The 19,533-nt window shown below is 50.2% G+C and overlaps 1 protein-coding gene across 1 annotated transcript in view; it reads left to right on the top strand.

The window, feature by feature from the left end:
* ASB13 (ankyrin repeat and SOCS box containing 13) overlaps positions 1-18,991 on the top strand; it is a 23,850-nt gene extending 4,859 nt beyond the window's left edge. The window contains exons 2-6 of the mRNA XM_006906941.3: positions 3,711-3,898; positions 4,983-5,133; positions 7,223-7,357; positions 14,637-14,828; positions 16,077-18,991. Of these exons, the coding sequence (XP_006907003.1) occupies positions 3,711-3,898; positions 4,983-5,133; positions 7,223-7,357; positions 14,637-14,828; positions 16,077-16,204 (794 nt within the window). The 3' untranslated portion in view covers positions 16,205-18,991. The remainder of the gene's footprint in view (positions 1-3,710; positions 3,899-4,982; positions 5,134-7,222; positions 7,358-14,636; positions 14,829-16,076) is intronic.
* Positions 18,992-19,533: the final 542 nt, after the last annotated feature.

Here is a 19,533-nt window from a genome sequence, read left to right as displayed (position 1 = left end):
AGGGGACCCAGGAAGGGCAGGGTGGGATGGGATGGCTGGAGGGGGGTGTGGCAAGAGGGGGGTGGTGGGAAGAGGGGTGCTAGAAACCAAATCACTGGAAGGGCTGGGATTTAGGGCAGTGCTCATCCTAGAAGGAACTCGCCAGAACAAAGGGAGGGTCTCAGGTTTCTAGGTGGCCCCTCTCCCAGGGAGCGGGGATGTCACGTCACAGCTGGGGTCCAGGCACAGGGCTGGAATGCAGCCTGAGTTCAAGCCCGGCCATGGACTAACGTACAGTGTTTTCCATGCTGTGTCTTTCTGCTTTAAGGCTAATAACGCCCCACCTCTTCAGTGAGGGAAGGCTGAGCCCCCAGGGAGGGCCGGGGTGGTCGTACAGCTCATGGCACCACGCAGCCCCCACGGCCTTTATGTAGGGGTGCTCCTCCCCTCCCCTTGCTTCTCAGTCCTTCCTGGAGTCACCAGAGGCCACCCCTGCTCCCCTCCCCCGCCACTGTGACTGTCTCTGTCAATGACAGCCTGTTGTTGGTACCAGCTGCAGGTGACAACCTCCTCACCCCCAGGGCCTCCTCCATCATTTTGTTACTTTTTAAAAAATAATTTTCAAATTTTTGTGGTTAAAAACACACACACATAGACGTGGTTAAGATGGATGATAAATTTTAAGTGTACAGGTCAGCAGAGTTAGCTATATGCACATTGCTGTGCATTAGATATTCAGAACTTTTTCTTCTTTCAACGCAGAAAACTCTGCAGCTCTTAGACCCCCGTTTCTCCCCTCCGCCCAGCCCCCCGCAACCACGGTTCTACTTTCCGCCATTATGAATTTGATGACTCAGACAAGTGGAATCATATAAGTATCTTTGCTTTTTTGTGACAGGCTTATTTCACTTAGCGTAATGGACTCGCTTCATTCATGTAGCATGTGACGGACTTTCCCTCCTTTTGAAGGGTGAATAAAATTCCATGCTACGGATAAATCATATTTCTTCATTCATTCACCCATCCGTGGGCACTGGGGGTGCTTCCCCCTCGTGGCTATTGTGAGTAATGCGGCAGTGAACACGGGAGTGCCGATACCTCTTCAATATCTTGCTTTCGATTCCTGCATCATATGGTAATTCTCTTTAATTTTTTGAGGAACCAGAGTACTGTTTTCCATCGTAGCTGTACCGTCTTACGTTCCCACCAACAGTGCACAGGGGCCCATTTTCTCCACATCCTCGCCAACATTTATTTGTTTATTTTTTGGGGCAGTGGCGGTCCTGATGGGTGTGAGCGATGGCGCACGGTGGTTTTGTTTTTGTTTTTGTTTTAGTTTGGTTTTGGTTTGGTTTTGATGATTAGTGATGCCGAACATCTTTTCATGTGTGCGTAGGCCATTCGTATATCTTCCTTGGAGAAATATCTGTTTAAGTCCTTTGCCAGTTTTTAAATGGGATTGTTTGTTTATGTTGTTGAGTTGCAGGAGTTCTTCATGGATTCTGGATATTAACTCCTTCGGGTGTACGATTTGAAAATATTTTCTCCCCGTTCCATTGCCTTTCAGTCCGTTGATCACGCCCTTTGACGTACACAGGTTTCTTTGCTCTGTTTTCACACCTGCTGCTTCTCATCTCTGCCCTCCATGGCTGCTGCTGGTTACCAGTAAGTTGCATTTCCTCTATAGACTGGTCGTAAAGAAAGAAAATTAGATGTTCTTTAAGAATTCTTATGTCCAGACTTTATCATTTCTTTTAGTAATTCCCTCCGTTCGTTCACTTATTCATTCAACAAGCAGGCGGATATGAGCATCTTCGCTGAGCCATATCCCGTGCCAAGTGCTGGGAATACTCAGCCAAACGAGTCAGACTTGTCGTGGACTCACTGCAGCCCGCCTCCTCCGAGATGCCTTCTCGACTGGCCCTGGACACTGGGCGGCCTTGCTTCTAAGTTCCCATCACTTAAACATCCTTCCAGTATCGCAGGCATCGTGTTGTTGTGGATTATCTGCATGTCCCCCGCGACCGTGAATGCTGACTATCCCATCCCATTCGTCTTCGTACACTGCAGTGGAAGATGCCACGTCTCTCCAGGTAGCCGCTGATGGGACACCTGTGGGAGCCGTGCCAGGCTACCTGCCATAGGCCCCGGGGCCCAGCCTTCCTGAGCTGCACGTTTCCTTCTGCGGCGAGTCCTAGGGCCTCGCCCTGCTCTCTCCTCTTTTTAGGGTCGCAGCTGCTCATTCTGCCCTTGGGGTGTTGCTCCCCCTCGACTGAATTTACGGTGACCTGTAGCCACTTTTCACTCCACTCCAAGACAGGCCCGCAGATGACTGAAGTACCACTGGGAAACACACTAGGGCCCCTTCTTGAGACCTTAAGTAGAACGTTCCACAAGCGTGGCTTACGCATTTTGTGGGAATCAAATCTCGCTGTGCGTTTCAGCTCTCCTTTCGTCTACCCTGCCCCATGATCTCGTTCCAATTTCATGGGGTCACACAGGCTCTCTGGCTCCTGGGCAAGACAGATAGGTACGACTGGGGAGTAAAATACTGCAGACAGACACCATTCATTGAGGGGGCTCAGAGGAGGGGCTACCATCCCGGCACAGAGGGGAGCTGAGGGAGGCAAGGCGTCCTGGAGAAAATAAGCATTGGATTTCAGTCAGGAGAGGTGCAAGTAGAAGCTATCTAGGATGAACGGGGAGAGGGAGCTGGCGGGGGTTGGGGGAGTGAGTGGATGGGCTAGAGCGGCAGAGAGCGGGCTCTATTCAGAGGAGCATTGTCTAAAGCGATGGTTCTCCAAGTGCGGTCCCCAGGCCAGCTGCATCGACATCACCTGGGAACGTATGAAAAATTCAGATTCTCGGGTCTTACCTGCGACCTACTGACCCAAACTCTAGGGGTGGGTCTCAGCCCTCCAGGGGATGCTGATGCTCACGTGTGAGAACCGTGGTTAAAGGAATAGGGAGGTCGGGGCCACGTTTTGTGCACCTCATTCTCTAGGGCTGGAGGTGGGTGGCGGGCAGGGAGCGATGAGATGAGAAGAGACAGAATTCCAGTCCATTTGGAGATAGGATGGCGCCTTTGTTATTTATTGACAGGTTTGTTGAGCACGTACTTGATGAGGTCGGAATGCAAAAATGAATAATTATAGTTTGAGATGCATGGACATGAAGACTCAACACACCAAAATTTATGAGATGCAGCTCAAGCAGTACTTAGAGGAAATTTATAGCAGTGAACACCGGTATTAAAAACGATGAAAGACCTCAAATCAATGACCTAACCTTCCATCTTAAGATGCTGGAAGAAGAGGAAACTAAATTGAAAGAAAGCACAAGGAAAGAAATGAAGATTAGAGAGGAAATTAACGAAACAGAGGCCAGAAAACAATCTAGAAAAATCAAATTGCAGGGCGGACGCTTGGGGCGGGGGCAATGGTGGCATTTCAGGCAGAGAAGACATGCGCGGAGACGCAGGTGTGACACGGCAGAGGCAGTGATGAGCTGCGCGTGTGACTGAGAAGTGGGGTTCGTGGGGTGGTGTGGGAGATGGGCTAAGGAGGTGGGTCACAAAGGCCCTCGTATGCCACCCAAGATGGGCCTGTGGCCTTCAGGATCGAGAGGAGTGTGTGGGCGAATCACGTGGCCGCGTCTGGCATCAGTGTCGTAAGGGCCCCTGTGCGTGGGCTCAGCACCCTGGGCTCAGCACCCGGTCCTTTCTCCTCCAGGCTTCTGGGTGGAGCGCACGGCCGTGCACGAGGCCGCCCAGCAGGGCGAGGCCCTGCGGCTGCAGCAGCTGATCGAGAGCGGCGCCTGCGTCAACCAGGTCACGGTGGACTCCATCACGCCCCTGCACGCGGCCAGCCTGCAGGGCCAGGCGCAGTGCGTGCAGCTGCTGCTGGCCGCTGGTGCCCAGGTGAGCCGCCTTCCCTTCGGGACACCCAGCAAGACCGGCTGTGGCTGTCAACAGGGGTGGGACCAGCCAAAGGGACAGTAGAGGGAGGAAAAGAAGGGATTGGGGGTGAGTCTTCTGTGATTCGCAAATGCTCAGAAATTAAAAAAAACCACCGCAGGAGACTGAGGGAAGGAGGAAACGGGAATGGGGTCTGGTGGGAGCCGCAGGCCGGAGGGGCCGTCTGTGTCAAGTGCACACTAAGACCAGTAAGTGTGGTCATGGACTTGACTGGTCGGGGTCACTGGGTGGGCAAAGAGAAGGCAGTTTTAGCCAAATGGTGGAGGGGACGCCCTTGGCTCAGGCAGCAGGGTGACTAAATGGGGTGCTGGCACACTGCTCCCTAGAAGAAAGGTAAACAGGAACAAAACGAGATTCTGATCTGCTTGGCTGCTTCCGCTGGTGTAAGTAATGCCACGCGATCTCAGCCGCCGGTGCTTTCTGGCTGGCGGAATTGCTGGATATTTGACAGTGGGCTGGGCGAGCTGACTGGACACCGCTGGGCTGGGTGGTATCGGGGGAATGCAGGCTCCAGGGTCAGGGTTCAGGGTGCGGGACAAGTGACAATGGTGAACTGCGTACCGCTTCCCGAAGCTTGGCCGTGAAGGCGGGTCGAGAGGAAGGGAACAAGGTTTGGACAGATTCTATGCAGCATCTGCCAGCTGGGGAGCTGCCTTTCCCCGCCCTCTGATTTCCCACCCGGAGGGGGCATGTTAAGCAGTTTCAGACACGCCGAGCTGAGGCTGGCATTAGAGCCCGTCTTTATGCCCTGCCTTCTTCGGCTGGAACCTGGAGCTCCCCTCGCCTGCGCTGTGCATATTGGGTGCTGGGGTGGTGGCCAGATAGGACGATGCGTGTCCTTTGGAGGCTGGTAGGCGGCCCCAACCCAGGTCCCTTTCTGTCTGAGCGCTCCGTGCCCGCGTGGCTCCTCAGCACATGCTAGAAAACCTAAGAACTTAGAAAGACTGAGGAGTGTCTTACGTGCATCAGATTGAAAAAGCGAGCTTTCCTCTCTGCCCCGTGACACCTGTCTCTTCCTGCCCACGAGGTGGACGCTCGGAACATCGACGGCAGCACCCCGCTCTGTGACGCCTGCGCCTCGGGCAGCATCGAGTGTGTGAAGCTCTTGCTCTCCCACGGGGCCAAGGTCAACCCCCCGCTGTACACGGCCTCCCCGCTGCACGAGGCCTGCATGAGCGGTGAGTCGGGCGGAAGGGAGCCATGTGGGCAGACGTGGAAGCCATCGGCTGGCCCGGGATTGCTCCTGGTCTGTATCGGCTCTTGGTGGCTCGGCCGCGGGGGTCCCCAGCTCTCCCCCTGGAGACTCCTCGCCCAGGACTGAACAGGATTCTATGCTCAGCAGACACTCGGTGCCTTTCAGACACTAACACTGGAGACCGATCCACGCTGCGGCCTCTCTCAGTGTTCACTGTCATTTGGCCCTGTGGGCCCCTGCTCTAGCTGGGGGACGAGACCCAGACACATCCCTGAGGACAGGGGAAGCTGGTCCTGCAGCGTCGGGGAGCAGGTGGGGTTTCAGCTGCCCTCCTCGGATGGGCGGGCTTGGCGATGGTGGGAGGGGCGGAGGAAGGCCAGGCGTGTGGACCATGACGTCCGGTCTCACTGCGTCAGAAGCTCCTGGGAGATAAGACTGGAAGTTTCAGATGCGCCCAGCTGGCGGACACTTTTTAAATGACACACCAAGGGTTTCGGATTGTACTCTTTTGGGCAAAGGCGGCGAGCCTGTGGCCTGTGTTTTGATGGGCCGGCATGGCGTTTGTCTTTGTTGCACTTTGCTGGGGTGTGCGGTGTGGCCTCTTCCGTGCCTTCGCTCGGGGCCCCTGTTGGCAGCTGCCTCACGCCCCAGTCCTCCCGATTACGTCATCTGTCACCACCCACGGGCCCTGGGGATTGCTACAGGCAGCTCTTGAAAGTTTATGAACAGATGCTGAATGACAAGCAAACAATATTTTTCAGGGTTAATTTAATGGCCATCTGTGTATAGTGTAGGGGAGGAAAAGTTTACCTACCTTAGGGTCACTGGCTGGGCCCACCCATTAGGCTGACAAGGGACTGATTAACCAGCAAAAACGGAAGTTTCTTGATGAGGGCAGGGCATCGCACACACGCACACGAGGACTCGGCGATGTGTCTGCCACGCACTGCAAGGGGCGGTTAGGACATGGGCTTACACAGAAATGACAAGACAAAGGAAAAAGCTTCTAGGATGGCAAGTTGGGGGAGGCAAATATATGGGGGCACTAATGGTAGACGGGGCTGGTTTTAGCAGCTGCTGGTGCGTAACTTCTGTCCTTTCTGGTAGACAGGAGAGGGGGACACTTTACAAATATATGTCCTACTTTTAGGCAATTTGGGGGAGGGCAGAGAGCTTTTCTTCTATCTGTTTCTTCTCAGTTGTCTTAAGCTCACAATAAACCTCATGTCAACGTGACATATTTCGGGGTGGCGTGTTCTGCTACTCTTCATGGTGGTGCGGGGGGGGGGATGCCCGAGAAGTGGGGGGTGAGTTGGCACATCACGATGATCCAAACGCAGAGCATTAGAGCCTAAGTGAGACGGATTCGTTTAGAAAACTCCGAGAAGAATCGACGGGCTTCGATGTGAGGAACAGGAGAGCATGGCGTCAAAACCGACTCAGGGTTGAGCGGGGAGTGTGGCCAACGGCTGACATGCACTGGCCAGGAGGACTCGGGGACAGGGAGGGGACAGGGAGGCCTTGGTAGTGGTCCAGATATCCAAACGCGAATGACCAGCAAACGGCTGTAGATGAAGGGCTGGGTCTCAGGGCGAGAGCTGGAAACGCGTTAGCTGCCGAAAGGAAGCTTGATCAAGTGATGAGGAAACATGGAGTCTCGTCACGATAGAGCGCGACCCTAACCTGCACTTAAGACACCTGGAGAGGGACCAGGGGAAGAGGCAGGAAGGCGTCTGTGGGCTGGCAGCCCCGTGGTTATAAGGTCTAGGTAGTTCACCCAGGAGACTTAGACTGGGGATGCCAGCAGGTTTATGTCATGGCCTCAAGGCTTGATGCTCCCAGCACATCTAGGAGGCTTGGAGAACCGCTGTGCCCTCAAGAGAAAGGACAGGCATCTTCTTGCTCCCTAGGGCCACGTGGAGTCATGAATTGCTCTCTTAGGTGGGGACGTAGGCTGGTTCCCCTCGCTCCCCCGCAGCCAAGCATGGGGCTTACCAGCCAGTTTTGTCACGCTCGTCATTTCAAACGTATATGTTCATTGACAGTTTTCATTCTTTTCTATTTCTTTGAAGGAAATTCTGAATGTGTGAGGCTCCTTATTGATGTTGGGGCCAATCTGGAAGCACACGATTGTCATTTTGGGACCCCTCTGCATGTTGCCTGTGCCCGGGAACACCTGGACTGTGTCAAAGTGCTGCTCAAAGCAGGTGCGTTGTGTTTACCTGCACTGTGTGCCAATGGAGAACTGGGTGGTACAGTCAGACGGCCCAGGTGTGAAGCTGGCTCTCCCACTTGCCGGCTGAGACTTGGGCCTCAGTGTCTAGATCTATAAAATTGGAAGAATAAAAGCTATTTTGCAGGTTTCTTGGGAGGATTTGTGATAATGTTTCCACAGGACCTGGTACGTAGTAGTGCTCGACAAATGCTAATAATTATTTTTAGTGGCCACAGGGAACCATCCACAATACCTACCTAGTAAAGTTTCTGTCTAAATCAGGAAGAGACGGGGGTCCAGGGGAAAATGGAGTTTGCAGCATTTGGAATCCAGGGTGTTGTCCAGTGCTCTAAAAATGCATAGTACTTCCAGTCGAGATGACGGAGTAGGTACACTCTGTGCTCACCTCTTCCCATGACCACATCAAAATCACAACAAATTAGAGAAGCACCATTAGTGAGACTAGCTGAACAGAACCCCTGTAACTAAGGACACACAGAAGCAGCCACGTTGAGACTGGTAGGAGGGGCAGGGACACAGAAGAGGCAGGTCCCACACCCACATGCAGTGATAAAGAATCTGGAGGGACATTATAGCTGTGGAGGTCCTCCCTGGGGAATGAGGGGTTCCAGCCCCACATCAGGCCCCCGACTCAGGGCTCAGTGCCAGGAAGAGGAGTGACAGCCAGCCTCGGCTCACAGTGTGGGCTTTCCCAAGCACCTCCAACGCCAGTACAAGTGGTAACCAACCGCAGATAACTTTGCAGCCCCCGCCAGGTGGCCGCAAGCTGGGCACGAATGGTGGCTGACCTTGGCCTACACTGGAGTCTATCCCAAGAGACTACAGAACCAACACACCCGGGGGCTGGCTTCAGACCACACCAGACCACCCAACCAGCTCTACGAATGACACACCCGAATGGCAGACTCGGCTGGCACTATAGCGTCTCTAAAGTGACTCCCACTCCATGAGGTCAGCCCCCACGTAACAGCTAGTCTGTTGTAGTCATGACCAGTTCTCAAAGCCAGTCAGTCTTAGTGTCACCCCCAGCCATCGATGTACCAACAGCAATCAAGGCTTAGCTACAACAGGAGGGGACCCAAAGACCATACGAGGGACATACCTGGCACACCTGGCTCAGGTGAAGAGGGAGAATGCACCAGGCCTCACAGGACACCTACTACATAAGGCCACCCTGCCAAGACTGGGAGACATAGTTGCCCTACCTGTTACATAGAAACAAACACAGGGAGGCAGCCAGACTGGGTAGACAAAGAAATGTGTCCCAAATGAAAGAACAGGACACAACTCCAGAAAAAGAACTCAACAAGATGGAGGCAAGCAATCTACCAGATACTGAATTCAATATACTGGTTATAAGGATGCTCGATGAACTTAAGGGAAGAGTCGATGAACTCAGCAAGAACCTCAACAGAGATAGAAAACAAAGAAGAACCAGTCAGAAATGAAGAATACAATAACTGAAATGAAGAACACATGAGGGAATCAACAGCAAGCAAATTAGATGAAGCAGAAGATCGAATCAGTGATCTAGAAAACAAGGTAGCAGGAAACACCCACTGGAACAGCAAAAAGAAAAAGAGGATAGTTTAAGGGGCCTCTGGGACGACAGCAAGCGTACCAACATTCGCATCAGCGGGGCCCTGGAAGGAGAAGAGAGCGGGCAAGGGACTGAAAGCCCGTTGGAAGAAATAATGACTGGAAACTTCCCTAAACTGGCAAAGGAAATAGACATACAAGCCCAGGAAGCACAGAGTCCCAAACGAGATGAACCGAAAGAGGCCCACACCAAGACAACTCAGAGAAAGACGAATGCCGTATGATGACACATATGAACTCTAAAAAAACAAAATAATGAACAAATAAAACAGAAAGAGACTCATAGATACAGAGATCAAATGAACAGTTGCCAGATGGGAGGGGGGTTGGAGGGAGGGGTTAAAACGATAAAAGGATTAAGAAGTACAGATTGTTACTAGACTTGCTGAGGTGATCACTTCATAGTTATATAAATGCCTAATCGCTATGTCATATACCTGAAACTAATATAATACTGTATGTCAACTGTAATTAAAAAAATTTTTTTTAAATAAAAAAATAAAAAATGCTCAGGATAGAGAAGTTCTCAAGATGAAAAAGGCAAGCAAGATAAAGAACAACGCAGCCAACCGAAGTTGGATTCAGGACCTGTCCACTACAGGAGTTTTACCATGCAGCCAAAGAGGGTATTGACAAGGAGTTTTCACTATGAACCCAACTTAAATATTTTGTTGAGAAAAAAAAATTTAGCTCATCTATTCTGGATAAAGCTTAAGATAACAAAACAAAACTGTTCAGAAGGATTATGAGTTCTCTTAGGATGATGGTCACTTGAGCTTAAGTTCCATGTAGTTTCTTAGGAGTGAGTCTTATTCACTTTAAAGTGTCGCTTTTAAGTCTTTTCAGTGAAAAAGACTCATTTTGTGTCAGGTTGGTCATGGGAGCAGCTCTTATTTTTTATGCAATGACAAAATATCTACATTAGAAACCATCGTAAGTCTTCCATTCCAGCCAAGTCACTCATCAAAGGATTGGTCCCATGTGTCAGCCTAGGTAGGGTGTCTACCTATCATTACTGCTGAGCTTTTAAAATATGGGTTTCACAGCGCACCAACCCTCTGTACGCGCTCAGTACTCCCTCGTTCCACGGTTGTAGCTCCTTTTGTTGCGTCTGTAGGGGGAAGGGTCAAATTAATGGTGTTAATCCCAATATCCTCTCTGGATTAACACTTTAGAGGTAATTTCTCCTTCGTGATAGGAGGCCAGCTCCACCTGGGTGAGGCGTTTAATTCTTGGTTCGGGCAACTGAATGAACCAGAACGAGAGCAAGTTTCAGAGTCAGTTTGCCCCAGGGGTTCGACGGTGTCATCAAGAATGCACGTCCTTTGAATTTTGCAATTCTGCTGTCCTAAGTGTTCACCTGACCACATGCTGAGGTGGCTGAAGTCAGATGCGTCACCTCCTGAGGTTCCTGGTAGGCTTCCCCCTCACGCCTCCCATTATGTCCCATTGGCCTTAACTGGGCCCCATGTCCAAACTGCTGTCAAATTCCTATTGGCTCGGGCCTGAGTGGGAGCAGGGGTGAACCCAATCAGGGCCCACACTGGATACTGGTAGTTAGGTCATCCCGCCCACCCCCACCCCGGGACCACGCCCGCGCCGCCGGGCGGGTTGGAAAGGCGTGAGAAGGTGACTGAATGTCCATCTAAGCCTGAAACAGGGGACCTGGTAGATTTCCAAGTGAGTTTCCATAGATCTGGGGCACTGAATGAGGGGTGGAGAGATCCTCCTGGGACAAGCATCCCCGATGTGTCAGTGCCGTCTCACGATGCCGGCTGCCACTGTGCCGTGGACTCGGGGTTCCATTCTTGATTACTACTCCGACCTCCGACGGCCTCTGACATTCCTTCGTAGAGTACATGCAGTCTTTTTCTTTTTTAAGGAAACTATTTTTATTGTAATTCTTTTCATTCCAGAAAACTCTTTTTTTTTTTTTTTTTCTTTTTAACTATAGGAAAAGTAGAGAGAAAAGGACAGCATATGGATTCTTTTTAAAGCAACGATTCTCAGCTTTGTGCGGGGCTGGTCACAGACCCCTTGGAAAATCGAATGAAAGCCACTGACCACATCTCTAGAAAAATATGCTCGTGATTTCAGAGAGGGCCGGGCCCTGCTCTTGGAGCCGAGCTGTAGGGGGCCAGGGTGACTGCAGGGGCCGATACGGAGGCTGTCTGTCTTCTGGAGCAATGAGGCCCAGTCCCCGAGCTGCTTATGATTTTCGCAGAGGAGGAGGTCTGGGGAAGGGGAAAGTCCCATTATTACGGTGGGGTGATTTTTAATCTGATCGCCGGCAATAAATATTTAACTCTGCTGTAAGCGCTCAGAGCAGCTGATTGAACAGTGAGTGTTTGCTTCCCCCTTCCCAGCACGGTACTTGTTGTCACGCGTGTCTCCGTTATTGTGTCAGCCACACGGAACTGAGCTGTGCGTGTCTGCTCTGCCAGGGAACTATGCCGGGGTCTTGCTGTGCTGAGCTGGTTGGTGACAGTCCCTCCTTGTCTTCGCTGGCTAAGGTTTAACTCTGAGTCCACTGCAGTCCTATTTTGCTTTGAAAGCAGGATTTCGATAATGAGCAGACTTTGGCCCCTTTTCTCTGAACCATGAAGCTGAGGATACTCAGTTCCCAGATGCATCAGCTGTTTTGCTGACTCTTAGGCTCTCTCTCTCTCCACACTCAGTTCAAGGTACATTACCATCCTTAGTCCACACAACGCCAGTTCCCCCCGCTTCTCCCTTCTTTCCTCCGCCCCCCACATCCCACCATCTAATGTGTATCTGTATGTGTTTTTGTAAGATGCACATCGTCGCTTGTGGCATGTATTTGTAATGGACATAAATGGTACTGTGTTATAGATCTTACCCTATTTCCTGTTTTTTGGGTTTTTTTTTTTTTCCGCTCAGCCCTGTTTTCAAAACCCACCCATGCTGCCCTGTGTACCTCTGGCCCGTTGTTCCCAACTGCTGCAGAGCGTGCCAGCTTTCCTCTCAGTCACCAGTCCTTTCTTTACACCCAATCCAGTGATGCCAAGAACATGTTTTTAAAAGATCCCGTTTGGTACCCTCTGGAAAGAGTTACCCCATAGAGGCCTTGTCCACAGAGAAAGCACACTGAACGGGAAGGAAGGGAGGTGTCTTCTGTAGGGCTATTTTCAGCCATAGTTTTTTCCTTGACCATGAGAAAAGCTTTACATGCCTTGTGCCCCCTTCTCTGTCACTAACATAGAGACAGTCTCTTTCGTTCCCTGTTGGCAAGAATATTGTGAGGATTAATGACCAGAGAGAAAGCTACTAGGATGTTCGATTCTGTAGACGTTACCACTTACTTTTCATTACAAGTTTGCATTTAGCTTTCCAATTCATATTTGCATGGTGACTGCAACACCATACACTTATTTATTCACGCATGGAAAGTACTGGAAGAAAACCCGTGATGCCGAACGGTGGTTAGACCACAGGGAAAATGCTTCTTTTACTTACTATACTGCTTTCAAATATTATTCTTACAATGCACTTCTGCCAAATTAAAACGTTAGGCAACTTAGCCTTCTTCCTCACTGGGGGATTGTTTCCTGACCGGACTTCTGAGTTTGGCTGTGGGAAGCGGAGAGAGCGTCTCTTCACCTGTGTCACCGTGGCAGAATGCTTGCCGTGTTCCGGGGATCACGCGGTCCACTGTCACGGACGTGGCTTTCATGATCCACTAGGGGACCAAAACTATTTTCAGTCAGAAATCAGAAAGCAGGATTTTTTCAAATATTTTTGAGCAGTGGGACTAGAAAGTCTAATTAGCCTTATGCCCTCTCATTTTCTGACTTGGCCCTCCGCACGTAACATTGCATGGTGACATGCTGGTGATCGGATTTTTTTAAAACCCCACTTTAATAATATTTTATGACTGTGATTTGACCTATTATTTGGGGGATAACTTCACTGAGGCTAGCTATTTGCTGGACTTCTTTAAAAGAGTTTTCTCCAGGGGAACCCACGTGTACAGTTGGTGGGATTGTAAATTGGTGCAGCCACTGTGGAAAACAGTGTGGAGGTTGCTCAAAAATTAAAAATAGAACTACCGCATGACCTGGCAATTTTACTTCTGGGTATTTATCCGAAGATATCGAAAACACTAATTTGAAAAGACATATATGCACCCCTGTGCTCATTGCAGCCTTATTTACAATAGCTAAGATGTAGAAGCAACCTAAGTGTCCTTGGATAGACAAATGGATAAAGAAGAGGTGGTACGTATATACAATGGAATATTACTCAGCTGCAAAAAAAGAATGAAACCTTGCAACAACATGGATGGACCTAGAGGGTATCATGCTAAGTGAGATGAGTCAGACAGAGAAAGACAAATGCCATATGATCTCACCGATAAGTGGAATCTGAAAAACAAACCAGCAAACAAAACAGAAACAGATTCATAAATACAGAGAACAAACTGATGGTCGCCAGATGCGAGAGGTATTGGGGGCTGGGTGAAAAAGGGAAAGATGAAGAAGTACAGATTGGCAGCTACAAAATAGTCATGGGGCATTAAAGTACAGCACAGGGAATATAGTCAGTAATATCGTGATAACTGTGTACGGTGCCAGGCGGGGACTAGACGTATCGGGGGGACCACTTCATAAATTATATAAATGCCTAACCACTATGCCGTGCACCTGAAACTAATATAATACTGTATGTCAACTGTAATTGGAAAAAAAAAGTAGGATTTCAGGATTTAGAAGGTCCGGCCCAGTGAACGTAGAAAACAAAAACAGACAAAAAAAAATCTCTTCTATCTCCTTTCTCTATATCCACGTAGGAGCAGGCTTTGAGGAAGTAGTATTTTTCTTAAAAAGAATTTCGAGCTCCAAGAAATCCCACTGAATAGAATTTTGATGGCTGTGCCCTAAGGATGACATTTTATACAAACGTTTTAATCACATCTGTGTTTTTAAATGTATTTAAAAGTGCCGCATTTACCTATTGCCTGTTTGCATCTGTCTGAATGTCTACTGTTCTCACGGGAAAGGGGTGGATGGCAGAGCTGAACTCACAGCTACCAGACCTCCTCTCTTACCTGAACGCTGAGGTGTGTGGGAAACAATCTCCTGTTTTTCCTTTGGGCTTCCCTGTAGTAAAAAACATATTTAAGTTTAAGGACTATTCCCTCATTTATGCAACACATTTTTAGAGCCTCTGTCCTGTGCCTCGGTGTGTGTGTTTGTGTGTGTGTGTGTGTGTGTGTGCATGGTGTGCACATGTGTGAGCTATGCGTGATGGGCGCACGTGTGCCTGGACAGCAGGAGGGGTTGAGTAGCTCAGTCTGAGCCTCCAGTCTCAGGGGCTGTGGGCATTAGGACCACCTCTTAACTCACAGGAAAGTCATTTTACTTTTCTTCTTTTTGTTTTTCCATTTCTAGTTACGTTTCATTAGTATTGCTGCCTGTCCTTAGCTCTCTGGTTATAAGAAAAAAAAAGTAACTACCGTGTTTGGATTTTGAAAAAGATTTTGAAAAGGCTGCAGCAGAGTCTGTCTTGATTTTGTTTCCTGGACCAGGATTGCTTTTACATACTGTGCTAGATGAAAAGATCCAAGCCCATGTTTCTCTCGGCTCCAGATTCTCTCGTTGGTGATGGTTATTTCTGTTCTGGACCCGCAGGGGCCAATGTGAATGCGGCAAAGCTGCACGAGACAGCCCTTCATCACGCGGCCAAGGTGAAGAACGTGGACCTCATAGAGATGCTCATCGAGTTTGGCGGCAACATCTACGCCCGGGACAACCGGGGGAAGAAGCCCTCTGACTACACGTGGAGCAGCAGCGCCCCCGCCAAGTGCTTCGAGCACTACGAAAGTGAGGCCAGCTCTTCCAGCCGTTTGAATGACGCAGTGCCTTTTAGAATTGCCCGGGAGGCAGTTATGCAAGATACATAGCAGATCATTTAGGAGTAAACACACCATCTCGGACTAAGTCCACGTGAGGCTGAGAATGTAGATGTAACCTTCACCTATGCTTCAGGACACAGAGTACAAACGATCTGGCTAAGGACAAGATTTCTTCTTTGGGTACAAATTTTTAAACGACTTTACATAGAATCAGTCACAAGTCTTTCAACACCTGTCAGTTTTAAAAAGAACCACTTAATCCAACATTTTGCCAGCTCGACCCAACCAAAATCCAGTATGAGCTTGTGGCAAACTCCATATCTGTCAGCTAAACATTTCCTGAACGATGATGGTTTTTTTTTTTCCCAAATAATTTGGGGGACAAAGTAACATGGGAAAATAAATTTCATCAGTCGTTTTAATTTTTTTCTTGCAAAGAACTTTTTTCTTTCGAAAACTTTCAAAAATAGAGAATACTCTCCGGTTAATTCATATTTTTGTCAAACACAGATTATTCTAAAAGGCAAGCCCTCCAGGCCAGGCTCTGTTCTGCAGATGTCCCCGTGCCTCGGCTGCCAGGGACGTCCAGGCGGCTTCCACCTTTGGCCCTGGCTTGCTCTCATTCCTGAGCCGCAGCTTCAGGCTTCCGCTCAGTCCTGAGGTCCTGACGCTCTGCCATCGGGACCCGCATTGCGTCCTCTTTCCGAGCTGTTTTGTGGCGTGCCTCTGTTCTCCTGGGTCCTCTTGCGCCCACCCTGTGGCGCTCAGTCGTGAGAGCAGAGCCTGTGACCTGGAGCGGCAGGAGCTGGCAGCCAGCATGTGCCTGGCACTGACCCTCACCCTGTCCCTCATTTTTCTGGAAGTTTGATAAACAAGCCTACCAGCTGTAGATTACAGCTTTGCCGACACATCCTTGTGCTAGGGTATATCATAGTGGGAGAAAAAAAATCGCAAAAAGCGAAAAGAAACAAAACCCCACAAAAGCGCCCACAAAATGGAACGCCTTTGGATGTCGGTACGATTCCATCGCTCGCTCTCGCCTCCTCAGTCCCTGGCCATCCTTCCAGGGAAGGCGTGCAGGGCCAAGTCCTCCTTCCAGGAAAAGGGAGGCGGAGGCGTTCCCAGCTCCACCTTGGCATTCTTTAAGTTGAAGGATAGTTATCTATGTTCAGCTCTGCTAAGCTAACCTCATGTGCTTCCTGTCCTTTGTTTCCAGAGACACCTCTGACCCTGTCCCAGCTGTGCAGGGTGAGCTTGCGAAAGGCCACCGGCGTCAGAGGGCTGGAGAAAATCGCCAGGTTGGACATCCCTTCCAGGCTCATCGATTACCTCTCCTACAACTGAGCTGCAGGCACAGGAGGCAGGCGCAGGCCGGAGGCTGCTGGCCTGGCCAATCCCAGCGTTGTTTGTCTGAAGCCCTCGATTGCCGCAGATAGGACGACGCTCCCCGGGTCCCCACTGGCCGTCCCGTTTCATCTTCACTGCAGACGCCTGGAGAGTATTTCCAGGGCATCGAGAAGGCCCTGCCTCGGCTTCTGTTGGGGACGTGGCCCCTGTGCTGGCTCTCCTGGAACTCTGCTCTAACTCTGGCATCCCCAGCCGTCCAGTTGTCCTCTTTCTGCCGACCTTCCTCAGAGGGACTCTCGGGAAAGACCCCCTCTGGGAGCCCAGGCGGAGGCCGGGTGGGGCTGGGGGTGCAGGGTGCTGCAGCTGACTTCCGCGCGCCCGCACGGTGTCACCTCATTAATTCAGCACCGGGGCGGCCCTGGGGGTTCAGAGGGTGGAGCCTGTGCCGCAGAGGGCGCCGAGACCCGAGGAAGCCGAGGTCCCGCCACGTGGCCTAGGACAGCTGCGTTGGTGACATCTGCCACCTGGATGCTTTCTCCTGGAGCCGTGGTGGGCACCTTCCCGGGCCCACCTGCCCAGGTGTGCCCAGCACTCAGGGCTGTGTACGGTCGTGTGGGGGAAGACTCAGGCTCTTCGGTCTCCACGAGCAGCACAGCGTTTCGTGGGAAGTTTTCCCTTCGGTTTTAGGTCTCTTAAAAAGTTTATGTCGGGGATGCAAAAAACCTCTAGAAGACATAGAGGCTGTAACAGGTTTTGTTAACGAGCCTTTAAAACAAAAGGCAACGTGAGGACGTGTTAGCACACACTTCCACGAATGTGAATGACTTTCGTGTTTCTATGGTTGCCCAATGAATTGCTTCCCACCCTAAATTTTGCTGACTCCTTGAAGTTCTGAAATTGGTGGAGGGGGTGGCCGGCACCGACCGCTGAGTCATGCGTTTTGCAGACACTCGTGGAACACCGTCTGTGCTTAAGGCATGGTCTCCGCGCCTCGAACCCCATCAGAAGCAGACTCATTACCCAGCGCGGGGAAGGAAAGTTTTGCAATCCGGTCCTATAGCAATAGAAATAAGTAGTTCTGCATGATAAGCCACGAGGTGAAGTATATTCGGACTGCCTTTGTCTGCCTGAGATTCTGTATTGTAATTATAAACAAACAAAAAAGAAGACCGGGAGTTAAACTAGGGGACTTTGCATAATTAGTTCAGGTATATTTGGTTTCTGGGGAAACGGAGAAGGCACCACTCGTGAACGCTGTCAGAGGTCAAGCCCAAAGCCAGTGTCCCCAGAAATGTAGACATCGCCACATGCTCCGAGGTCTGCCTCGGCCACCTCCTCCCAGAGAACAAGCTTAAGTGCTCCGAGGCTGTGCCGAGTGTCTGCACGGCGACTTGGTGGGGCCCAAGGCCTGGTGGACGGTGTCCTGCGGGCTGCACAGGGCTGTCCCACCTCCCTGCCACAGCCGTTGTGACATCACCGCGTGCCGAGCAGGCCCGCCATTCCCGTTTGGCTTCAGTCTCGGGTTCAAGTTCCGGGTAAAGCTGTGTTTCTGCGTGTTTGTTTCTGTGTGTGCTGAGAGCGACGAGGGGACGAGCCCTGGCTCCGCGCTTTCGTCCGTGTGGCGGACCTGCCGTGGCCTCGAGCCGGCGACATTGCCACAAGTGGGCGCTCAGGGTGACGGTCTGGGCCCCACCCTCACTGCTCAATGAAAAGAGTCCGTCCGTGGGTCCGCGTGGCCCTTTTCTCATTGAAGCAGAAATGCGGATGGGCTCCAGCCTGGGTGAGTCCAGCGGGGCCACTGTCATCCTACCCACGTCTTGGAAGGTGACGTGATGGCTCCAAGCCTGGCTCAGATGCCGGTCTTTCTGCCTCTCCTCTCCTAATGCTGAGCTCAGTGCCGCCCTCGTGTGGAGAGGCACTGCCCAGGGGCCCAGATGACAGACTTTAGGGCCTCCTGTCCCTCCCCCAACCCCGGCTTTATGGAGCTGCAATCAACAACCTGCCTGTGCCCTTAAGTACGGCCGTGACCCTGGACAAACTTTCCCGGCTGCAGAAGAAAGATAAAAGTCCAGACTTTGACCATTAAAGAATGTCGATGATCAACGAATGAATGTTACGGATGAGAAATGGGGCCCCTGCTAGCCTCATATATATTTTGAGGCTGAAATTCGGTGATTAAAAGATGCCTCGAAAAGTATAAAGTGCTTCCCATATAATGTAAACGTTACATGGTTATGACTGGACTACAGTTTTATTGGTGTTTGTAGACCTTATAACTGTGCGAACAACTCCCTTCTGACTTTGGGGTACTATTTCAGGAGGAATATATGCAGAAGACCTCTCAGGTGACATTTTAAAACTCAAAGTGCAGCCGACAGGTTTGGAAAAGCCGTTTGCAACAGAGCTAACAAATGCTTGGTAATGTAAATATATAAAGATCTTTTATAAATCATGAAAAAGATTAACAACCCTATAGGGGGAAAAAAAATAGGCAAAGACTGTGGAGAGGAAATTTACAAAAGAGGAAACCTCAGATGTCCCCTGGCAGAAAAGGATGGCCAGTCGTGATCAGAGAAATACAAATTAATGAATATTTAATTAAACAAAATTATATCGCCACATCCTATAGGCTTGACAAACATTAAAAGGTCTGACGGTTTCTTCATGTTGACGGGCAACATGGGCAATGGGAACTCGTAGACTGCTGAGCGGGTATTAATTGATTTGTGTACTTTGTCGAGCTGTTAGATGCTCTCTAGGACCATTAAAAGTGCATAATACATGTGCCCAGTACTTCTGCTTTTCCAAACATACCTTAAACTCAGACGTTTCATAAGGAGAGTGTGGGGAAGTTTAAGGCAGCAATAGTAATAGTAATAGTAATAGTAAAAGACCCCACTGGCAGGGGAGAACTGGAGGGTATATTTGTACAATGCCTGCACTCTATGAAAGTTAAGATGAATTAGAGTTACGTGTTTTAACACTCATAGATCTAAAAATTATAACGGCGGATGAAAAAAAAGTTGCCAACCCATTTATATACGGTATGAATCTATTTGAATAAACTGAACAAAACAGCCCAAGTAAGTATCCGGGGCTAGCGAGGTGTGTAGCAAATGCATAAAATCACAGAACCCACACGCCGGCGTCACGCTGTGCTTACCTCTGGGTGAGGAAGGGACATGTGACTTGGGGACAGGAACAAAGGGAACGTCAATGTTCTGTGACATTTCATTTCTTAGAAACGGATGAGGCAAAGCTGAAGAATGCTGCTGTTTGTTCATATTGGGTGGCGAAAACGTAACATACATGTCGTTCTCCATGTA

Source organism: Pteropus alecto, unplaced genomic scaffold (genome assembly GCF_000325575.1).
Source record: "Pteropus alecto unplaced genomic scaffold, ASM32557v1 scaffold11, whole genome shotgun sequence".
Lineage (NCBI taxonomy): Eukaryota > Metazoa > Chordata > Mammalia > Chiroptera > Pteropodidae > Pteropus > Pteropus alecto.
This window is presented reverse-complemented; position numbering and strand designations above follow the sequence as displayed.